Source organism: Prunus mume, linkage group LG2 (assembly GCF_029339155.1).
Source record: "Prunus mume cultivar Tortuosa linkage group LG2, ASM2933915v1, whole genome shotgun sequence".
NCBI lineage: Eukaryota > Viridiplantae > Streptophyta > Magnoliopsida > Rosales > Rosaceae > Prunus > Prunus mume.
The window spans coordinates 25,327,727-25,352,442 of NC_142699.1; the positions used below are offsets into that span (position 1 = coordinate 25,327,727).

Consider the following 24,716-nt stretch of genomic DNA (forward strand, 5'->3'; position numbering starts at 1 on the left):
GCTTAAATTTTTTTCATTGTTTATAATAATTTTAGCCTCTAAAAATATCATAACTAAAAAATTTAGAACTGAAATTAGCAAAAATACACTGAAAAACAATTGTATTCTGAGAACGTTTTCATTATTTTTATTTTCTAAAGATGTTTTCTAATTAATTTCTGGGAATAGCATTTTCGTTTTAAAATGCAAATTTATTCTTGTTTTATTCTGAAAATATTCTTCAGAAAGCGTTCTGAGACAGGCTAGAAATTGAATTAGAGATTGAGCACACAAAGAGTTTTGGAGTTTGGATGAAAGAGAGAGAGAGAGAGAGAGAGAGAGAAAAAAAAAAAGGTAAACCAAGCCCCCGGCCCCAACCCGCAAAAAAATGGTACCAAAAAACAAAAAAATTCCTCATCGATTGCTTAAGTGGGTGTAGCAAAAAATTGCTTAACCAGGAGAGTCAGAGAGAGGGAGAGGTGTAAAGCAATGGCGCTCTCCGCGTCTGACCTACCAGCCATGTTCTCTCTGCTGACCAACTCATTGAGTGGTGACGATAGTGTGCGCAAACCGGCAGAGGCGGCGCTCTCTCAGTCGGAGGCCAGGCCTGGTTTCTGCTCTTGTCTCATGGTAAGCAGCTGTTTTCTTTCTCCGTCGTATTACTTTAGGGTTTTAGGTCAAATGCGGAATGCGATCTTGTTCGTGGACATTTCTGAAAATAGAAAATTATGCAGGAAGTCATAACTGCCAAGGATTTGGTACCGCGTGTAGATGTTCGCTTGATGGCTTCAGTGTATTTCAAGAATAGTGTTAATCGCTATTGGAGGCACAGGCGTGATTCCTCGTAAGTGTATTAATCATCTATTTCATTAGTAAACACGATTGCCTACTTCAGTTCACTCATATTGCTATCTGTGTTCGCTTTCTATTGTTTTCTCTGTGTGTTTTCAGGGGAATCAGCAACGAGGAGAAAATACATCTTAGACAAAAACTTTTATCACACTTTAGAGAAGAGAACTATCAGGTAAAACCCGCCTTTTCTTTTTGTGTTTGTAATTGTAGGGTTGGTATACACCAGCTTCACTTTTGTCCTTCTTGTCTTATATCTCTTCTTCTTCTTATTAAATTTTTTTTATTTCCTATTGAAAAAAATAAAATTTGAAGATATCCTAAATGGATTCAAGGAATGAGTTCATTATCTTCATAAAGATCCTTCAGGAAGATTAGTGCCACACCCAACAATACTGTCATTAGAAAACAGTATGCTACCATTTTAACTTTTTTTGAGTTCTTTTTTATTCGTTAATTGCCCATCATTTAAGTTAAATTTTCACCTCTTTTTAATTTTTCAATTTTACACTGGAAGGAATTGAACCATTTGACCTCTCCTACCTCTAACCCATTTCCCCACTACTCACCACTTGGGCTAACCCTAAGGGTTTAAAACTTCACCTCTTTGATAGGAGATGGGGTAATTTAGTTTTTAGGGATTTAGATGTTCAGGAATTGATGAAGGAAATTCTGTTTGCATTTACTTTTAATACGGTTGATGATAATAAGATATGAGCTCTCTGTCTCTCTTCCACTTCCCTCACCTGCCCCTCCTCTCTATGTTTCAGCATATTATAACTAAGAAGTTTACTCAACTTTAGCTGTTACCAATTTCCCATTCTCTTCATTTTGTCCAACACAGATAGCGCAAATGTTGGCTGTGCTCGTTTCCAAAATTGCTCGTATAGATTACCCCAAAGAATGGTATGATTTTACTGTAACTTCAACTTCTATGTTTTTTTAAAAAATTAGACCTTGCAGGAAAGTTATAAACTTATAATCTGGTTGAGCTTTATGGTGCTATAAGAACTTGATAATGGGATGTTATTATTTCTTTCAACAACTGCTTAGAAGAAACGGGAACTAAGGGAAAGAAAGAAGATTAGGGACACAAATTACATGAATTACCCTTGCATGAATTTTCTGTTTTTTTAAAAAAGAGAACGATATAAAGATCTACATTCTAAGGTGTATGATGCTGCAGAAAGTCAGACTGGACGTGAATCCTATATTTTGCCTATAGTTTGAAAGAAAAATTACCCTAGAGAGAACTGAATGAGGAAATATATGAATTTGTCATATAGTTTAAGAAGCTCGTGTTCACATTGCAGACAATTTCTTAGTAATTGTAGGATAAGCAGATGGCTGGATTATGAAATACTTTAGAAGTGAGCATGGCTTGTTTAGTTTGATTTGTTCTTATCAAGACTTGCAAACTCCACATGCCTTTTTTTTCTTCTTTGCTGAGTTTGCGCATGTGCAAATGATATGTTTATTGTTGAATGTTGGGTTCCAAACCTCAGTCCCCTGACATATTTTGAATGTTCCTATATCAAGTGTAAAACTTGTACTGATCTATCAACCTAATGACATGTTCAGGCCAGAGCTCTTTTCTGTTTTAGCACAGAAGCTTCAATCAACAGATGTTCTTTCTTCCCACAGGATTTTTTTGACTCTCTTTCGAACTTTGAAGGAATTGTCCACTAAGCGACTTATCTCAGACCAAAAGAACTTCGCAGAGGTATAGGCTACTGTTACTATTTCCTCTATTTTTCTACAACACAGGATGTCTTCCATTTTCTCGAATTATTGTATTATGAAATCAACAATGTGTTGAGGTGTGGTCGGGTATTGGTGTTAAAACCTTATTGGGGTGGATAAGGAGGCTTGGGTTTCTAAATGTGTCTTCCGTATGGCATTAAAAGGTTATTTATGTGTGGGATTAAGCTAGATATCCCTTTTTTCAGTTTTCATTCCTGTAATAGGTAAACATAGATATCATTTTGTAGTTTTCATTCTTGTGCAACAGTAAAATATTCCTTGAGCTGCCAATCATATCTTTTAAGGACCAGTTTTTTCTAATTGAGATTTTAATTCTCTGTTAATCTGGTTAATTTGTTTTAGTCTCTGAGCAGGCAATGTGTAGTGTTAATCTGTTGCCTTAATTGTAAAGGAGCACAAGGCTCATAAATGCGGACAGCCCCTGTGGCATGGACTTTTTTTATAGTCTGGATGTATGCTCTCGTGAAGTGTGATAAGTTACCCATTAAAATTTCTAAGAAATTTCAGAATGACTAAAAACATCTTTTTTCTCTCTTACTATTGAGTTCAAAGGTCATTTGTTGAAGAAGCTCCTGATTGACTCGATTTCTGAGCTTTATTAGGTGTAGCGTGGAGCAGTGTTGTCCAAGGCGTGTCGTTGAGTCAAGGCGTAAGCCTTTCGGATATGTATCATTATAATTAATAAAATACACATATGTTAAATATGTGTGTGTATATATATGGGGTCATGCAATTTAATTTGTCGTCATGAACCTTATTATTTATTTTCTGTTGTTGGACAACTTATGAAGCCTAGCTTTCTGATAGCCACATACTTAAGCAGCCAACCAGAGCTGCACACCTGTTGTAGAGTAGAGAGATGTTTTTGCTGTTGGAAAATTAGTGGGCACCACAATCTTTTGTTTTGAAGGGGGGTGTGTGGGCAGTGAGGATCTTGAACCTCATGCTCTACACTGTTTCTGCCAAATCTGGTTTTGAATCAAGACTCTTGATTTCCAAGCCCCTGGTGATGGGGATGACTACTGAAGTTGAGCTTCCTCATGAGGATGGACTCGAAGTCAATTAATTTAGGACGGCAACTGCCTGTTAATTTCATTTGTTTCTTTGTAGTGAATTTTGAAGCTTTACAGATATTGTCAGGTATTGGCAAAAGAAAGGTCCTTAAAGTCTGCACACACAGATATATTACTTATTATGAAGGTGGTGTTTTACTTGTATACCTATGGATTTTTTTTTTTGCAGATATCATCTCATTTCTTTGATTATAGCTGGCACCTTTGGCAGAGCGATGTGCAAACAATTTTGCATGGTTTTTCTACTCTTTCTGAAAGCTACAACTTAAATACATTTGAGCAACATCAGGATGAGCTTTTTCTAACTTGTGAGCGATGGCTGTTGTGCTTAAAGATAATACGCCAGTTAGTAGTTTCAGGGTTTCCAAGTGATGCAAAATGTGTACAGGTAGCCAACACCCCCAACCAAAACACAAAAGATAAAAAATATTGGTGGTGGTGTCTTACCATTATCTCAGCTGCACTAACACTTTTCATCAATATGGCGGTACACAATTATCGTTCATAATTCATCTGTGTGTATTTTGTAGGAGGTTCGGCCAGTGAAGGAGGTCTCGCCTGTGCTCTTGAATGCCATTCAGTCATTTCTTCCATACTGTGAGATCTGCTCTCCTGTGTAATTTTTCAGCAAAATTGTTTCTATATAAATTATGTCGAGAAGAAGCTGTGTAACGGTTTTTCTGGATAATGTGATGTAGGATATGGGTGAATTATAGATTTAGGTAGTTTACCGGAAGTGAAAACAATGAAAACAGAAAATTAAGGGCCCGTTTGGTAACGTTTTCGGAGAATGGTTTTTTAGAATATTTTCAGAGAATGAAAACAATAAAGCAAATTTGCATTTTCAGGATTTGAAAATGCGTCTGGTAGATTAATTAGAAAACAGATTCAGAAAACAAAAAGAATGAAAACGTGTCTGGTAGAACAATTTGAGAATAATAATATGTGAGTTATTTTTCAAGTGTATTTTTGTGAATTTATGTTCTAAAACGATATTTTAAAAAATGTATAATTTAACAAATAAAAAATTATACAATTTTTTAAACGTTAAAACTATCTTTATCTCTTTTATTTTTTATTTTTTCTATTTTTTCAGCCGACACTGTCCCTTTCTTTTTCCTTTTTCTCCTCCTTTCTTTCTTCCTCTTCTCTCCTTTCTCTTTTCTTCTTCCTTCCCATCCAATGCCTGATTTCTCTCTCTCTCTCTCTCTCTCTCTCTCTCTCTCTTCCCCCCTTGGCAGTTTGCTTAGTGGGTGGTGGTATTGATGGTTGGGTCGATTGGGTTTGACTGGGTGGTGGTGCGATTAGCAGGTGGCTGGTCTGTTGTGGTGCTTGTGGTTTGATTGGCCTGTAGTAGCTGTTGGGTCAAGAAAGGGGGAGAGAAGAGAAGGGTGAGCGAGGGGGAGAGAAGATTTTTGTTTTTTGGTCTGATAGGGAGAGAAGATTGAGCGAGAGATTGATGACAGTGAGCAGCAGCAACTGTTCTTTTTCAACCTCCCCTGTTTTGAGCGTTTCCCGTGAGAATGCAAACATCTTTTTTCTGTTTTCTACAAGTACACGTGAACTTGTTTTCATTTTATGAAAACATTCTCAGTGTTTTCTGCTTTTGGCCCGCTGAACAGGTTCTTGCCGTGTTTTAGTTCTATTAAAATGAAAACAACCCCTTAAAACTTAACTGAACGGCCCTAAATGAATAAGGATAGGTCTGGAATCACTCCTGGGGCTTCAGACCCGTACTTGGCTTCACACCAAGAATTCCAATCTCTGGAAAATAAACTTTACTCAATAACTCAAATCTCAAATTTCAAATCTCCATAATGAATTACATAAGGGGGTATTTATAATAATCTAACCCTAGAATGAAAAGGAAATTAAACTTATTCTAGGAAAGAAATCCTAATGAAATCTGGAAAACTTAGAGAACCTAGGAAACTAACAACAAAAGAAAGCTGCTCCAGAATTGCAGGATTTGAAGACTGAATTAAATGATTTCCTCTTCCATCTCTTTTGTTTGTGAGCCCTAATGGGTTTGACAAAGATGTCCTCATCATAATATGAACTCTCTCTCTCTCTCTCTCTCTCTCTCTCTCTCTCCATCAAAAATCTTTAAACCTTTCATATGTTTTCCAAATGTCTCTGTTTTCCCAAGTTCGTTAAGGGTCTCAGTTTGTGAACTGGTGTTTAAGATCCATTAATTTGCGTTATTTAGTCAGTCAGACTTGTACAGGTGTCAGTTTTTCCCTTCTAATTAATGACAGTATCTTTTGGGTAGAAAGGAAGCTGAAGCCACCTTCAATAACTACTTTGGATACATATATGTATGTTATGGTTGCAAATATGTTTTTGTTTAACAACATTTTCCAGAAATGTAATGTTGCGTTTTTCCAGATTCTTCCTTTCAGAAGGGACATCCTAAATTTTGGGACTTCCTAAAGAGGGCATGTACCAAGCTGATGAAGGTTTTAATTGCGATTCAAGGAAGGCATCCTTACTCATTTAGTGATAAATGTGTCCTTCCAACTGTAGTCGATTTCTGTTTAAAGAAGATAACAGAGCCTGAACCAGATGTGTTATCGTTTGAGCAGTTTCTGATTCAATGTATGGTAATGGTTAAATGTGTATTGGAATGTAAAGAGTACAAGCCAAGTCTCACTGGTCGGGTGATGGGTGAAAATGTGGTTACACTGGAGCAAATGAAGAAAAACATATCTGGTGCAGTCAGTGGTGTCTTGACTTCCCTTATGACAAGTGAACGTATAGTGGTCTTGTGTAACATATTAATAAGAAGGTAATGATATTCTAACCTCTGTTTCACTTTATCTGGTTGCTATGGCATTGTCTTGCTTGGTTTTTACTTAATGTGTTATTAAAGGGAGAAAGAGAGAGGAGGAGGGGGGTCCTAAATGTTAGCGTCATAAATTGGTTTTTTTATTTTTATTTATGTGAGTTAAATATTTTAGATGTGTCTTTAGTACTTTACGTAATTGATTGAGTGTACAGTGGCACCTCTTCACTCTTATGTGCATGTGGTATCTGTTTACTCACATATGGTGTTTTTACATTTTTTATATAGTTAATTTGGTAATCCAACTCTCTCAGTTGTGCCAATTGGGTCCTTCCGTTACATTCCTCCATTTTGGCTGTCTATTTGAGCCTTTATTTTAGGCACAAATATCTTCTAAAACGACCTACCCAGCTCTCTACTACTCATTTCCCTCCATAATTTCTTGGAATTACCCCAAAATTGAAACCTACTTCACCTGTCTATCCCAATTCAGCAAGGCAGAACTTCTTTTTCTTTTTATTTGGTTTCCATTGAATATGAATCTGCTTAATAGACAAAACCCATTTTAAAGAACCCAACAAGAGAGAGAGAGAGAGAGAGAGAGTTCTATGTCATTCATTTATCTCTCGTGCTTTGAAGATTGAAGCTAAAGCGCTTATTAGCTTTAACTTACAATACTTTGATCAAGCTCCAGACTTGATTTTAGGGTTCATGGTTTCAATTTGGTGGAAAGTCTAAAGGATTATGGAGGGAAATGGGCAGTAGAGAGCTGGGTAGGTCGTTTTAGAAGATACTTGTGCTCAAATTGAAGTTTCACCCCTCAAATAGATAGCCAAATTGATGGAATGTGCTGGAGTACTCAATTAACACGACGGAGAGAGCTGGATGACCAAATTGACTAAAAAAAGTTGGAGGACCAAATGAAACTCGGGTATAAGTTCGGGGACCTTTGCAGTTAAAAACCCTCACTTATATCTTACTAATTAGTTTGTCTATGACAACTTCAATGTCATGGTGCTCTAACATTTCCATGGGGAGTTCCGGGTATTTAAGTGGGCACTATGTGGTGTGTGAGGGAATCTTGGAAGACTCCTGGATGTGATTGTGCGCCTTCTTTTAATAGTGTACAAGTTTTTTTTTCTTCCGTTGTTTGAGTGGCTTCAAAGCTTTCCCTACATTTAGAGTAGAGTGATTCAATTGATTACAGTCATGGTAGAGCCAGAATGGCACTGAGATGCAAGGATTTGGGTTTAGAGCTTATGGTTCTATTTAAGGTACAAGGAAATTATTAGATATGCTCTTTGGATACTTATTTTGGTAATATGTTGCAGGTATTTTGTTCTATCAACAAATGATTTGGAGGAGTGGTACCAGAGTCCTGAATCTTTCCATCATGAGCAGGATATGGTTCAGTGGACAGAAAAATTAAGGCCATGTGCTGAAGCTTTATACATTGTTCTGTTTGAAAACCACAGCCAGGTTTGTGCATTTCTGCGTTTTTACATGGTTTTACCAAAACATTATTAGTTCTAAATTTATTTTTTTTTTTTTTATATATTTGAAGTTTCAGAAATTTGTGCTTATGTGATCTTGATTTATCAATTTTAGCTCCTAGGTCCTATTGTGGTTTCCATCCTTAAAGAGGCAATGAATGGTTGCCCAACTTCAGTGACTGAAATAACCCCAGGGTTGCTTCTTAAAGATGCTGCTTATGGTGCTGCTGCATATGTTTACTACGAGCTCTCAAATTATCTGAGCTTTAAAGATTGGTATGTCTATTCATTACACGGATATCCATTCATTTATTCATATGTCTTGTATTGGTTATCCAAATTTAGGTACCATTGAATTGTTGAGGTATATATATTATTGTGTTGATTTGTTAAACTGATTTATTTCTTACAACTCGCATACTGTATTGTTTGTATGGAGGGTGGGTTTGTGGCTTCAAGTATGCACGTGTGCAATTTTTTTGGTTCTATTTCCACAAATTTTGAGAAAATTGATTTAGGGTAGGGCAAGTTACTTATTTTTCCTTGATTTATGGAGATTACATTTTGTATATTTGTGCTCTTTTGTTAGACAGTTGCATATTTCACTCGTAACATGTTTGAGAGTCATACTTGCTATAGGATAATATAAGGCTGCAAAATAGGGTTTCCTGTATGAAAAAGAAAGGATGCAATATAGGCTTGAAAAATAAAGGAAAAGAAAAGCCAAAATTCTTGACATTCTGGTAGAGGTAGAAGTTGTTGGGACATAACTCCATGGTTGCTTTTGGTTTGTTATGGTCTATAACTATGACTATGAGTTGACCTAATAGCAGTCACATATCTGTTAGTGAACTTTTGACCTGATAGCAGTCACAAGTTGTTGGGACATAACTCCATGGTTGCTTTTACCATTGCAGGTTTAATGGTGCATTATCCCTTGAACTCTCAAATGATCATCCAAATATGCGTATCATCCATCGGAAAGTTGCACTAATATTGGGACAATGGGTTTCTGAGGTAGCATAATATACTCACTGGATGTTGTATATAATATTAAACATACGTATCTATGTATCATAATTAACCGTACTTTCTTGTGCCAACACAATGGTATTAATTTTCCATTATTTAATCTTTCACATTCAGGGAATGGATAGATTAGGGGAAATATCTAGTTAGAAACATTATATATAAGACTAAATCTTTCAATGTTGGAGAGAGAAGCGATGTGCTGTTAATTGCACTCTATCTCAAAGGGAAGAAGTGTACGGACGTAATGAAGATTTGATGTATGTTGCAGACAAAGTGTGTGCCATCAAGTCCAGTTTGCTCTTTTGAATAAGGAAATAATATTGGTGATGAACTTGTCATTTCCTTCCATATGGATGTATACTTTTTCCTAAGTAATTTTCTAGGATAAAAAACATTTGTGGAGATAATAATGAAGTTATGCCAGTTTTAATTTGTTATTAGGACTTGTTTTCTTTTGTTTCCCTTCATATTTATTTCTGCACTATCAAATTAACTAGATATAGGACTTAATGATAGCTAGTAAACTGTTGCATAAGTTCTGGAGGTAGAGGGGTGGAGTCCTCTGGTTGTACCTTCCTTGAGTGCTCTTTTGATGGATATGGAGCTTTGCAAGAATCAATGGATCTGCTCTTGTGATATTTATTATGGCATCTGATCCTTGATTTATTTATTTGCCATTTTCGATAGCTGTTAGCCATTTTATTTGTCATGTGTCTACTAAAATATGGAAAATGAGTCATTTTAATTTAATTTAATTTTCATTTTATTGGCAGATTAAAGAGGACACAAAAAGGCCAGTTTATTGTGCTTTGATCAGATTGCTACAGGACAAGGACCTATCTGTTAGGGTGTGCACATTTTTCTCATGTAGATGTTGTCTCTTCATTTTTTTTTTCATTCATTGCTCTGAGGTTATTAAAAGCTGCTAAATGTGGTTGCTGTCCCTAGTTTAATTACTTAAGCGTGTGCTTTTCTTATTTTAGTTGGCAGCCTGTAGGTCTCTGTGTTTGCATATTGAAGATGCTAGCTTTTCAGAAAGAGAATTCATTGACCTTCTCCCTATCTGTTGGGAGTCATGTTTTAAGTTGATTGAGGAGGTTCAGGAGTTTGACTCAAAGGTAAATATTCTGCTGCTTCACTTGGATGCAACCTTTTTGAATATTTTTTAAGTAATTTCCTCTGTTGCTTTTTGTGTATTTGATTGCAAAATGCCATAAAAATGGTGTTTGTTGCCTTTTTATTATTATTATTATTATTATTGTTGTTATTATTATTATTATTATTATTATTATTCCTTTTGCAGTGGCAGAGTAGCCACTGTAGTTTAGTTTTGCAAGGAAAATTCAGCTCGCCCTTTTCAATCATTTTCCATAGTAGTTTTTATTATTTCTCTCATATGTTTTCCATGATCTCTTTCATTATTATAAAATATATAAAAAAGTACTGAAAACTACAAATGAAAGTTACCAAAACAGGCCCTTAGTATTGATCTTTCTCTATTAGGGCTCGTTTGGTTTCAAGGTTTAGAAACTTGGGAATGGAGATCAGGTCTGAAACTGAATAAGATCAAATGCTCTTCAATGGGAATTAATATGGAGGAAGGAAAATTAGAAAGACTGGTTAATTTGTGGGGATGCAGAGTAAGTTTGTGGCCTGTTGAATATTAGGGAGTTCCTATAGGAGAAAATCCAAGAGCCGAAACTTTCTGGAATCCGGTCATCCAAAAAGTTGAGAAAATATTGCAAAGATGGAAATTAACATTCCTTTCAAGAGGGTGCAGATTGACTTTGATTCAATCTGTCCTCGGAAGTTTTACAACCTACTTTTTGTCTCTTTTCAAGATTCCAAAAGGAGTGGCTAGCAAACTGGAAAGACTGATTCGGAATTTCTTTTGAGCAGGTGTGGGTGATGGTAAGAAGGATCATCTTATTATATGGGAAGTGGTTTCTCGGCCAAAAGAGAAGGGAGGTCTGGGTATTGGCGGCTAGTAAAAAATAAGGCATTGCTGGGGAAATGGCTTTGGCGATTTCCACTTGAAAGAGAATCCCTTTGGCATGAGTGATTAGAAGCAAGCACGGGCTTAGCTAAAATGGCTGGGATACCAAGATAGTTATGAAAGCTTCAAGTAGAAATGCTTGGAAAGATATATCAAGGTTATAGTTCTTTTTTAAGGTGTCGTCAGTTTGGGGTGCAAAGAAGGGATAGAATTAAGTTTTGGGAAGATGTGTGGTTGGGAGAAAGCTCTTTGCAAAACTTATTTTCCAAACTTTATAATTTGTCTAGATATCACAAGAAGAATATTTCCAGTCTTTTGAATTCTATTACTGCACCCTTTGAATTGGGACTTTGGTTTTCGAAGGAATATGTGAGATGTTGAGTTAGGGGAGTTATCATCTTTTATATCAAGATCCACCGCTCAAGGGCTGACATGAGAAATTGACGTCTTGAGGCTGCAGGGAATTATTCCTTCAAATCTTACTGTTGTTTTCTGCTTAACGATGAGGTAGATGACGTGTTCCAGCCATACAGATTGAATTCAAAGTCTAAAACCCTTCTCCCCCCCACCCAACAAAACTCTCTCCCCCTGCAAAGTGAACGGTACTTGGTTTGTGGCTCATGGGAAGGTCAACACTTGTGACCTGATTCAAAGGAGACCGAATTCCTGCCTTTGCCCCTAAATGTCAGACAAGCATAAATCCAAGAAAGGGGAAGAAACCCAAGGTTTTATGGGGATGCATTGTATAGGCTTTTTTTTTTTAGGTTGGAAAGAATTAGATTGATTTTTGAAGACTATATTTATTGCGAAAGCGAGGAGTTATGGGAGAAAGTTAGATTATGGTCTTCACTATGGGCATCGATTTCTACAGACTAGGAGATTTATCTGTTTGGATTATTTGGCTAGATTGGAAAGCAGCCATTCGCTAGTTTTCCATGTTTTCTTTTGCTAGAAGTTTAGGAGTTTGTTTTATCTAGCTGTTATATCTCTGTATAGTTTTCTTTTTGTGGCCATCTCGGCCACCACTGTATTTTATTGTTTTATGCAATAAAATTTTGTTTCTTAAAAAAAACATAAACGTTGTGGCAGGGTCCTGTTTTATTTAAAGGTTTGAATTTCATAAGAAAAATCTTGATAATTTGTGATAAGAAATTATAGTATGCATTTTTTCACATATTTCTCATGGTTTAACAAAAGTTGCGATTCACTTTCCTTTATTTTCAGGTTCAGGTTTTGAACTTGATTTCTATTCTTATTGGACACATGAGTGAAGTTATGCCATTTGCAAACAAGCTGATTCTATTTTTTCAGAAGGTATGAGAACATTTATTTTGTCTTCAGTCTTCTATTGTTTCTTCTACTGTTCGAAATGTCACAGTACCTAATGTACTAGAAAGGAATGATTTTTAAAATTGATTTTGGAAAAACATGTGATACTGTTGAGTAACTTAGTTGTTTAAAAGTACACAACAGATAGGCAAGCAGAATGCTTTGATTTCTCTCTCCCTCCCTCTCTCCCTCCCTCACACACACACACACACTTGATAATTTTTTCTTTTGTTTCTTTGCGAAGGTTTGGGAGGAATCTTCCGGTGAATGTCTTCTGCAGATTCAACTTCTTGTTGCTTTGAGAAACTTTGTGGTTGCACTTGGCTTCCAGTCGCCAATTTGCTATGACATATTACTGCCTATTCTGCAAAAGGGAATTGATATAGATAGCCCGGATGAACTCAATCTTCTAGAGGACAGCATGCTGGTTTGCCTATTTAAGTTTGTCTTTAATATTTTACCAGCTGACATTATCATTGTAATTTTCATGCTAAATGCAGTTGGCTTAATGTGCAGTTATGGGAAGCCACACTTTCTCATGCTCCTTCGATGGTGCCTCAACTACTAGCATACTTCCCGTGTGTAGTAAAAATCATGGAAAGAAGTTTCGATCATTTGCAGGTTAGAAATTTTGATCCTGCAGGGCCTGTCTGTTCTGTATATTTTCTGGTATTATTTTTCTGGAACTTGTCTGATATTGTGTGTTATTTTATCATTTAATTTCACTCTCAATCTGCCAACCCATGGATGGTTAGTATAGCGTGGGGTACACTGGTATTAGTTGCTCTATAATTAACTAGTTACAGTAATAACCATTTGTATTGGTTTTGAAAATTTAGAGGCAGGTTTACATGTTTGTGCATTATCAACATATCAAAAAACTTTTTAACTTTTATGAGAAACAAGGACTCCATTAAAGTCGATAAATTACAAAATAGTGTGTTGTGGTGGACATTGTCCACCATCTAGACAGCATACAAGACAACATCTCTTAGTAGTGTTTTCAAAGGCGTCTCACTCACCTAATTGAGGAAGACGTATGCTTCTGGATAAAAGCTGAGCCACACACACCTTGAGGACCCTCTGGGATTTTTATTTTTATTTTTTTTGGTTTTCTTTTAAAGAACATGAAGACCCCACCCCACCCACCCCACTCCTGGAGTTAATCAGATCTTCTCCAGGTCTTCTTCTCTTGGTTTCTTCTTCAGACCTTCTTCTTCTAAGGGTTCTTCTTCTTCTCTGGGTTATCTTCATATATGGGTCTTATCCTCGGTTTCAAAATCAGGGGGAGTTTGTGATGCAGAATGCATATGAATAGTTTTCCTAATTCTATTTGGATTAATTTTCCTATTATTAGTTTTCCTAATTCAGTTAAGGTTTCCTTCTTGTTGAAGAATCTCATATTAGTTCATTTGTTTTCCTATTTCTTAAAGTTTACTTTTCCTTTTCCTTTTCCTACACTAAATAGGGTTTTGTCTCTATAAATAGAGCAGTTTGTAATCTTATAAGGCAGACTTGATTAATGATAAATTTCCTTACTTTAAACTCTCTGATTCCTTCCCCTTTCCCTTCGTCTCTTCGATCCCTAATTCTTCTCCTCGATCTCTTATTTCTTCTCTATTCTATTGCTAAGTGTTTACTCTAAAACCTACGGGCTGTTCTACATCAATTGGTAATCTGAGCCTTCCCTCACTTTCGTTTGCGTTTGCTCTCTGCCATGGCACCCCAAACCGTGGCAGCCTTGCGGAATAAGTTCATGCATTCCAGACAAAGTTTCTGACGATATTGTGGGCATGGAAACCCAACTCTCCAAACTCAGTACCAACCTCAAAGACGAGTTGGTACAGGCTCACACACATCGTGTGACGACGACCTTGCCATCACCGAACTCCAGGACTCCGTTCAGTTGCTTATCAATCACTTTCGGGCTGGACACGCTGAACCTTCTTCTACCTCAACGGTGCTCTCGAGTTCATCTATGCCACCGCCAAAAAGAGGCCTTTTGCCCAATTCACCGGTGGATCAAAAATTCAAGGCCATGCCATACGGCATGTCGCATAGCTCAACTAGGCTTTCGCTCGATTCGCCTAAGGCTCCATTGGAGCCCCTATTTTCTTTTGGGTCTTTGCCACCGCCCCATTATACCCAACACACAATGGGCCCTCCTCCAGTGACTACTCAAGCTCCTACCATGCCACCCGCTCCACATGATCAATACACTCATCCCCCTCGCCATTTTGACAACGATGTCATCCGCCGCATCAAGCCTACCGCTCCTACTTTTGATGGTCGTGGGTATCCTACGATATTTCTTGATTGGGTTCAAGCCATCGAAGATTATTTTGCCTGGTACAACTTGATGGATGCTCATAAACTTCGCATCGGTAAGACGACGCTACAGGGAACCGTTAGACAAGATTGGAATTTCGTGGAGCAGCAATTATATCAATTTGGACAGCCGCTTGTGACTCTGGGACAAGATGAAATTAAAGCTTCGCGAACAATATCTTCCCACCTTTTATTGCCATCAATTGTATGATCAATTATGGACCCTTTCACAAGGAAGTTTGACCGTCACTGAATTCCACACGTTTTATTGAACACAAGATACGTGTGGGGATTAAATGAAGAACCCGACATCACTATGTCTCGCTTTATCCATGGTCTTCGTGACGATATTAAGCGTGAAGTCTGTCGGTTCAGTCCACATATTTTGGAAGATGCATATCGCCACGCATTGGAAGATGAAACTTTTTTGCGCCCACAACGTAGATATGTCGGGTATTTCGAGCACTCTTTCACTCATACTCCAAATCGTAGTACTCCTGGCTCCACATATGGCGTTGCCGGTCCACCTGCTCCTCGGCACCCGCAACAGAAAAAGGACTAGCCTCACCCATGGCTGCTCACATCGAATGCTATCGTTGCTACGCTAAGGGCCACTCCGCCTCCCGTTGTCCGCATAGAACTTTAACCATTGGTTCCTTCAATGAGGATTCTTGTGTGGACGTGTATGTGGAGCCCCTTGAACCTATTTATGATTTAGAACTTGATAATTGCTGTGTGGAGGAGGCGTTTCACCAATTGAGTGTTATGCGTTATATTTATTTAGCATCTGCACCTCCACCTCCTGATTCATGGAAATGCACAAGTATCTTTCAAACCTATGTCCCTTGCGGTACCAATACATACCAACTAGTTATTGATGGGGGAAGCATGATGAATGTTATCTCTAAACTGTGGTCGATCACCTTCACCTTCAAACCGAGCCACATCCCCATCCTTTTCATGTTGGCTGGGTAGATTAAACCAAGTTACCTGTTACTGAAAGATATCTTGTTCCTCTTCAATTGAATCCTTGTCACGAGCAACTTTATTGTGTTATCCTACCCATGAGAGATTCAGCATGCCATTGACCTTATTCCTAGTTCGCAAATTCCTAATCTTTCCCATTATAGTATGAATCTGCCTGAGCGAGCGGAATTGAATCGACAAATACCGGGGTTGCTGCATAATGGCTTTATTTGTCATAGTTTAAGCCCTTGTGTTCTAGTTCCTCTTACCCCCAAAAAGGATGGTTCTCGGTGAATGTGTGTTGATAGTCGCACCATAAATAAAATTACAGTTAAGTATCGTTTCCCCATACTGTGACTTGAGGATGTGTTGGCTGACTTGACTCGATCCCAATGGTTTTCTATTATAGATCTTTGCAATGGCTACCATCAATTCCGCATCTGTGAAGGAGATGAGTGGAAAACCACGTTTACAACCCCTGATGGTTTATATGAATGGCTTGTTATGCCCTTTGGCATTTCCAATGCTTACTTGGTTGAGTTGCCCGCAGATATGCATATAAGCCCCATTTTCAAGGTTACTGATTTATCAACTTATCGGGGAACCTTTTCTCCACCTATTTCTATGGATGTTGTTCAGGGTTCTATTCCTCCTCCAGTGCCACATATCCCTTCTACCGGTTCTACCCGTTATTTGGTTCGTTGGGTTGGAAGGCCTGCTACTGAGGATACTTGGATTACAGAAGCTGAATTTCGCCGGTTGGATTCCAATCTTCTGCACAGTTATCAAGATGCTCTTCATGATCTTGATTTGGCTGCATCTCGTCCTCCTATCATCCATACTTACCAACATCATCGTCATCCTTAATCTTTGTTTACTCGCAGGTGTCGAGTTCTTTTCGGTGGGGGAGAATGATGCAGAATGCATATGAATAGTTTTCCTAATTCTATTTGGATTAGTTTTCCTAATTCAGTTCAGGATTCCTTGTTGTTGAAGAATCTCTTATCAGTTAATTTGTTTTCCTATTTCTTAAAGTTTACTCTTCCTTTTCCTACACTAAATATGGTTTTGTCTCTATCAATAGAGCAGTTTGTAATCTTATAAGGCAGACTTGATTAATGATAAATTTCCTTACTTTAAACTCTCTGATTCCTTCCCCTTTCCCTTCATCTCTTCGATCCCTAATTCTTCTATGTTCTATTGCTAAGTGTTTACTCTAAAACCTACGGGCTGTTCTACATCAGTTTGGGTTATGTCTTGAGTTTCTTAGTTTCTTAGTTTCGGCATAGTGGCAGTTCAGATGTGGGAGTGATGTATTCTTATCAGTTTAATGAAGTTGATGTGTGGCTATCACTAAGGCAACGTGGCAGCTGTATCATATTATCAAGAAAATCAGTTTTACAAAGGCATCCAACCGAGTGACATTGTTTAGCAAGCATGAAACCATGTACTAAGCACAACCCGTTTAACATTATCAAATAAATCACAACTCTATAACAAGTGACGTTGTTTAATCTGATGAATCTCATAACCACCTGCTTGGTATAATTACTTTGTTTTCAGTGTTTTCTTTTCTATAATTTCAGAAGTCAATAATATATCAATTTTTTTTTTTAGAAAAACGATTTTATTAACGGAAAAACAAAGGAAGTACACAAATGGGAACAAAAAACATTAAGACCTATGAAGCTATAGCCCCCAACTAAGAGGCTACAATAACCAGCACAACACTAAAACAGAAAGAGATTACAACACAGTGGCTACTAAATCCCCGCTATATAGGAGAAGGAATAATCCTTGAATGCCATTGTGACGGATGCCCATAGTGCCGCCCAGAATTTGACTCTCTCCCAAATCTCTAACTCATTCCCACTGCTGTAATCATCGAAAGCCCTATTTCTCTCAAGCCAAATATTCCAGAGCAGTGAATGCACTAGACAACCCCATAAAATTAAGGCTTTCTTTCCCTTACCAAGGGCATCCAACCGAGAACTGATTAGGGAGAAACAATCCTTAGGTATTACCCAGTCGGCCTTAACCTCCCTTATTAAGGACCACCACAGGTTTAGAGAGAAGGGGCGGTGTAAGAACAGATGATCTGCATTTTCCTTATGCCCCTTGCAAAGAACACACCAATGGGGAGTCAGACACATATTCGGACGTCTCCTTTGAATCATGTCACACGTACCCAAGGGTAACCAACCAAAGAAAAACTTTAACCTTAGGCGGAGAACTGGTTTTCCAGATAAGGGGGTGCGGGGGAAACGTGTCCACTAAACCATTAGAATGAAGATATGACGAATACGATTTGCAAGAGAACACGCCAGATTCATCAAGCAGCCACCTTCTCCCATTCGACCTAGCTCTAGATAATCTGACATGCCCTAGGATATCCAACAAACTTCAGGTTTCTTCTGAACCCGAAATCCCAATTAACTGGAACGGAGTTGATATCCACAAAATGTGAAATGCTTAGTAGTTGTTTTGTGGACAGCGCAAAGAATCTAGGAAATAGATTCTTTAGCCCTCCTTCGTTCACCCATGAATCCTCCCAAAATCTCACTCTATTTCCATTGCCGACCACCAAGCTACAACATTCATGAAAGGTCTGGTACCCATAAGAGATGTCCTTTCAAGGGTTACATGAGGAACCAATAGTACCCGAATTAGCATCCCAACCATTCAAAGACACCCCGTATTTGCTTTTAATGATGTTATTCCACAAAGACTGAGGCTCCAGCGGGAATTGCCACAACCATTTAGCCATCAAAGCTTTATTTTTTTCTTTCAAAGCCCTCGCATCCAAACCGCCTTGCAGCGTAGGTTTGGTCACAATATCCCACTTTACCAGATGGTCCCTCTTTCCTTCTTCCGTACCTTCCCAAAGAAAGTTTCTCATAATCATCTCCAACGTTTTTATCACCCGATTAGGCATCTTGAAAAGGGACATGAAGTATGTAGGCATGTTACTTAACACTGCCTGAATCAGAGTTAATCGTCCACCTTTTGATAGGAAGGCTTTTTTCCATTTTTGAAGTCTTGTTTCAATCTGCTCTATCATCGGTTCCCAGAAAACAATAGCTCTAGGATTTCCACCGAGAGGGAGTCCCAGATAAGTCATAGGCCAGTTTCCTCCCTCGCATCCCCAATCAGCAGCCAACCTTGCCAAATAAGGTCCGCTACAGTTAATTCCCAATACTGAAGATTTAGAGTTATTAATTTTCATACCAGAAGCCAAACAAAAGTTATCGAGCAGGTTGAGAAGGTTAAACCAATACTCCTCCTTGTCATCCAGAAAGAAGATGGTGTCATCTGCAAATTGTAGATGAGACACCTCAACTCAATCACGTCCTATGAATAGACTGTGGATCAAATTATGATGTTGTGCTGCTTCCAAAAGGCAGCTCAGCACATGAATCACCACAGTGAACAGAAAAGACGATAATGGATCTCCTTGCCTCACCCCTCTAGAATCCTTAAATTTTCCTCGTGGCTTCCCATTTATCATGATTGAGAAATTAACAGAATCTAAGCACCCTCTCACCCGCTTTCTCCATCTTGATCCGAATCCTTTTCTGGCCAGAACTTCATCTAAGAAAATCTACTCTACGTGGTCATAAGCCTTCTCAAAGTAAATTTTGAAGACTAGCCCAGATTTATTAAGCTTTTTGGTCTCCTCAATGACTTCGTTTGCCACCAATACTGCATCCAAAATCTGGTTTTATTGACTATGTTATCATGTATGTTATTTTCATTCATCATTTTATCAAACAACTTTGGAAATAGGTCAAGCGATTTCACATCTTTAGAAATCTCTTCAACTGCTTGCTTACCAAAGCTACATTCCTCTTAATCAAATTTCCTGCTCCTATCCCTCCTATTACTTGGGAATTGTTGTACATGGTTATGATTTTTTGACTGGAAACATATTGTAATACATGGAGATGAGGGTAAAACCAAAATTACTCTGTTGGAGCAATTTTTCCCTTCAATTCTTGTCATTTAGTCCACATGGCAATTTGACATCTCCTTTGGAGATGCTCTTATTGCTGCCCTGTATAACAGAACTGGAAATAGAGATACTCCACTTTTGAAATTTCCATTTGATTGGAATCTAAGGACCATATCATATTTGCCAAGCATAGGACACCTTCAGGAAAAGCATAAGCAAAGTTGGTAGAACAGTTTTCTTGAAGAATAACGTGAAGCAGGGTTTAATGGATATTCTGATGACAAGATATTTGACATTGTTTCCATCAGTGTAGTCCAATATTGATTATGTTATTTTGTGAATTGCAAAGATGTATCTCTGACCTTTTTTCTTGAGGTGGATTATATTTAAATTAAAATGACTTTTCTATGTTTACAATGCTGGTAAGGGCTGCTGTTCTCCATTTGTTCAATGCTAATTTTTGATCTCCATGTTATTAATAACTTGTTTTACTAAGTAATACTCAAACTGAATCTAAACCACATTACTTTTGCAAACCAAGTATTAGGATTGGTTTTTTCACATAGTTGTAGATCTCTGTATTAGTTTTCTGTTTCTTTCTGTTATTGGTGGATTACTTGTCGAAATTTCTGTGTGGTGTTTTTTATGAAATATAATTTCTCCTTTTCAAACAAAAAAGAAAAATATCTTGCTAACTATACAGGAGTCCTATTTGAGTAGCTGTCTTCTCTTCAGTTGCATATTATGGGAAAATCTGTTGCTCAATTAGTTGTAGAGATTTCAATGTAATTATAGCTGCATTATCTTCATTTCTTGGCTTTTGTTTGCTCCAATCTTTTCCCAAAAAATTTATATGTTAGAAGTTTTTCTTCTCTCTCTCCCCCTCTTTTTCTTGGCATTTATTCTGTTATGCTTTGTTATGTTTGTACTTTATAATATCTTAACTCAAACTTCATTGCAGGTTGCTGTCAATATAACTGAGGATTACATTATCTTAGGCGGATCTGAATTTCTAAGTATACATGCTTCAAGTGTTGCTCAAATTCTAGATCTGGTTGTTGGAAATGTCAATGATAGAGGACTACTTTCAACTCTTCCTCTCATTGATATTCTAATACAGGTACTGATCAAAACTTGCAAGTGAAGATTAGACAGTAGAATAACAGGCCATTTAGACAACTCGGGGAATCAACTACGCCTTTGTAATTGTCCTATTACTACATGCTTCGCCTACTCCTAAACACTGCGAAAGTTGGAACAGCCAAAGCTTTCAACTTGTACAGAATTTCGAGTTATTATGTTATAGACACATTTTTCTATAGATTGCATAAACAAATAATCTTTTATGCTCTTAGAACCGGCACTATTATGATGGACCTCAATATATTCATCCTTTTAAATACCAACTCGTTTTTGTTGCTTTGCAGTGTTTCCCGTTAGAAGTGCCCCAATTGATCAGCAGTACATTACAAGTGAGGTCCTTTGCTCTTAGATCTTTGATAATCTTATTTTGAAGTATTTCATTTTTTTTTCCCCAAGAAAGAAATTATATAATGTTATGCCTTTGAGAGCCCTTCTTAAAGCTAGAATTCTTTTCTGTTCAATGTTGCTAGAAATTAATTGTTATATGTTTGAGTGGAGGCGACGACCAAGATCCTTCTAAGACAGCTGTTAAAGCATCTTCAGCTGCCATCCTGGCAAGAATTTTGGTCATGAATACCAATTACCTAGCCCATTTGACATCAGAACCATCACTTTTGTTGCTCCTTCAGAGTTCGGGTATCCCAACTGAGGAAAATGTACTTCTTTGTCTTGTTGACATATGGCTTGACAAGGTTAGTACAGTACAACATGCCTCTCTATACAAGGATACTTATGAGGATTGTTGATTTTTCTCTCTTACTATATCCAACCATTTGTATCATGCATGTTCCGAGACATCAGTGTAGGGTGTTCTATGAATTTGCAATATATATTTTCATGCATAGGAGTGAGCTCTGTTCAGTTGGAGTCCCATCTGAAACTGATTCAAAATTAGCCAAGCCAACCCTGCCCAATAAAAACAGGTCGCCAGGTCAGGTTGGGTAGCACATCAGTTTATAATATAGACTTTAAAAAAAATATAGGTTCAAAAAGAATAACTTAATAGGTCCAAGAGCCCATAAAAGCCCAACAAGAAATTGCAAGAAACTTCGTTGGGCAGAAGACAGACAAGTAAAAGCTCCTATAGGTGAAATATAACTTAGGCATGCTTTTGACACCAAACACCGCCCAACAACACATTGCAAGAAACTTTGTTGTGCAGAAGACAAATGAGTGAAAGGTCCTCTAAGTGAAATATAACAGAGGCATGCTCTTAACGCCAAACTCAGCGTAGATGAGTTGGGCAATCAGCATCCTAAGACTGAACAAGTCCTAGGTTCCATTCCTATCAATCACAATGATTGACTTTTTTCAAAATCATATAATGCTGTTTCGAGTTGATGTAATGTTGTTTCAAGTTTGTTATTTTGGGTATTAAAATGACCTAATCCAGCAATGAGTAGACCTTTGTGGGTTGAAAAGGTATTGATTCGATTCAACTCGCTACAATACAGAAAGCCAAACCAGACGGCTTGGGTTGGATCAGACAGGTTTGTCTGGTGGGTGGTCAGATAAAATGCCCACCCCTAGAGTGTGTGCGCATTGTTTGTTTTTTATGAGAACAAGAAGTATTGTTATAACTCAGTAGTGATTGTAGACATTGTTCTTTCAGAGTCGAATATATTTTATATAAAGTCATTTTGCTCTATAGTTAATTGAAAAGAATTATTTCTGAAATTAGTTTTTCTAAGTTTTTTTTATTTGTCCTTCCTCCGCCCTTTTTCATCTCTCCCTCTCCCATATATTTCCTTTCTATATCTAACAATAAAAAATGAAACCTAAAAACGAAAAAGGTTACCAAACAGGCCATTTATTTTTCTGTATTTTGTAATATAGTGTTAAATTCTAAATTCATAATAAATTGTACATTTAACGCATCTTTGTTAAATATATGATTGTTGTAATGTATGTGGTCAAAAATATATTTATAGTGCCAAGGCAACCCTAATAAGAGATAATGTGCTATGCCGGAGAGCATAGCAAAGCTCACTCCAGCATAGCATAGCTCACTCCAGGTATCGTTGTTTTGGCCCTTTTTGGTGTCACTATCTTTCTTATTGTAGAGTTGAACTACCACGGATAGTTTATCCATTTGAAAAATAAACACAACACCTTGCACTGTTGGCACAAATGTGCAGGAGAATAATTATCATCATCTTTCTTTGTAGTACGATACACAGATAGTAAATGGAGAAAAGTTCTTGTGCTCTATACATGTTGAAGTGAAGAATTAAAGATGTTCTTATGGAAAATGAATAAATGGGAATGAGTAGGATTTTCTGTAAATTAATTTCTTATTGCCTTTCTGGTGTGGTTGTCAAAAAAAAAAAAATTTGGTCACAGGCAGACAATGTATCTTCCATCCAAAGGAAGACGTATGGCTTAGCTCTTTCTATAATTCTGACATTAAGACTTCCTCAAGTCCTCAACAAACTTGATCAGATCCTGAGGTATGAGTTTCACCATGAATTCGGTCAATCATCTCTTTTCTGTTTGTTGGATGATCTTTATAAAATGTTGCTTATTTATACATGCAGTGTGTGTACAACTGTAATTTTGGGTGCCAATGATGACTTAACAGAGGAGTCAAGGTTAGATCCCTTGTGATTCTACTTTGATTTGCTTGCCCATATCAAACAACTATACTTCTCATAAATTTTTCCCAATCAACAACAGTGGTGATAATATAACCTCCAGCGGATCCCTTAGTAAGGGCACCATTCCGAGTAAAGAATTCAGAAGAAGACAGGTGAACCACCCTTCCTTCTTCTCCTTTGTGGTCCATGGCACTCTTCTGATATTACTGTGATTGCTGTAGTCGCTGGTTAAATAAATTCATGAGGTAATATTTTCCTGATGAAGTTATTATATCCCACTATAGCTCAAGTTTTCAGACCCTATCAACCAAATGTCTCTAGACGCTTCAGTGAGGGAAAATCTTCAAACATGTGCTACCCTTCATGGAGAATCTTTTAATAAGGCCATTGGATGCATGCATCCCTCAGCATTTTCACAATTAAAGCAGGCATTAAAGATGGCGTAGCTGGCTTTCATACCTTTTATGATTCTAATTGATTGGTGGTTTCGTGTTCAAGCCCTTCATATTTTCCTTGTTCTCCAATGTGAAAACGATATGAGGTGAGTTCTTACACTCATAACCATGCTATGTCTAAATATCTCAGGAGAAAGGTAAAATGGTAAATTTTTGGGTTGTGGCTGGGCAACATAAAGGATTTTAGTAGGTGAACCTTTCCACCAAAAAGGTAGGAGATGGAGGTAGCATATGCCCTTAATGAAATTGAGAAAGTAAATAATGTGTTAGCTCATTATTGTGTTAGATGGGTTAAATCATCTATTCATCAAGAGTATGCTTGCTTTTAGCTAAATTCCAATTATCAGAATTGTGATCTTTCTGAAAGAGCGCAACTTACCTCTGCCATAGTTTAAAGACATTAATTTTCTCTTTTGATGTGTTGTTCCAACTGTATTGAACAAGTACTGCTCTTGTGTTGTTAATTATTTCTCTCTGCACACGTGCACATACATGGTTTTTGCAGTATCTGACACATGATAAATTTCTCGCCAGGTGAATGAAGTTTGAAGCTTCCGGATTGCTGGTCCCTATATTCATTGGTTTTTAAAGTTTTTTGGGCTGGATTTTGATGTCCGATTGTATCTTGAATTTCATTTGCATATGCTCTCTTAGGCAACAAGAGACTGTATATAGCATGTCAATCTTTCGTCCTTGGATGTGAGGTGCACAGGGTTTTACGGCATTGATTCCATTGTCATATGAAATTGAAAATTATAGAAATGAGAAAAGAAAAAAGAAAAAAAATACACGGAAAAGCGATTCATGAGCAACCAATCTTTGATATCCCTTGGTTATTCATTGTGTAGCAAAAAGACTCAAGTTCAAAAATTAAAATCTTTTTATGCTACACCTACCAGGTCTAACATAGTGAAAAAGGGTCTTGACATTGTTCTTTGGTTCAAATTCTCATGGCACTTATAGTGCATGTGAGAG

The 24,716-nt window shown here is 37.4% G+C and overlaps 1 protein-coding gene and 1 pseudogene across 2 annotated transcripts; both read left to right on the plus strand.

Annotated features, from left to right (window-relative positions):
- The first annotated feature begins 335 nt into the window (after positions 1-335).
- Positions 336-24,557, plus strand: LOC103324293 (ARM repeat superfamily protein). 2 transcript variants are annotated; one of them, XM_008226333.3, is made up of 24 exons: positions 349-609; positions 714-823; positions 931-1,003; positions 1,673-1,734; positions 2,410-2,551; positions 3,835-4,053; positions 4,196-4,262; positions 6,054-6,453; positions 7,782-7,929; positions 8,059-8,219; positions 8,861-8,960; positions 9,749-9,823; positions 9,959-10,093; positions 12,196-12,285; positions 12,545-12,727; positions 12,817-12,921; positions 20,508-20,666; positions 20,974-21,018; positions 21,160-21,381; positions 23,033-23,139; positions 23,227-23,280; positions 23,366-23,438; positions 23,571-23,827; positions 24,276-24,557. In XM_008226333.3, the coding sequence occupies exons 1-23, from the start codon at positions 469-471 to the stop codon at positions 23,730-23,732; spliced, it is 3,033 nt and encodes a 1,010-aa protein (XP_008224555.1). In that variant the 5' UTR covers positions 349-468; the 3' UTR covers positions 23,733-23,827; positions 24,276-24,557. The 2 variants fall into 2 exon arrangements, with proteins under 2 accessions (XP_088903121.1, XP_008224555.1); XM_089046995.1 differs by lacking the exons at positions 20,508-20,666; positions 20,974-21,018; positions 21,160-21,381; ... (3 more) ...; positions 23,571-23,827; positions 24,276-24,557 and adding an exon at positions 16,234-16,504 and having other exon boundaries at positions 336-609.
- Positions 13,875-15,324, plus strand: LOC148919908 (uncharacterized; annotated as a pseudogene).
- Positions 24,558-24,716: the final 159 nt, after the last annotated feature.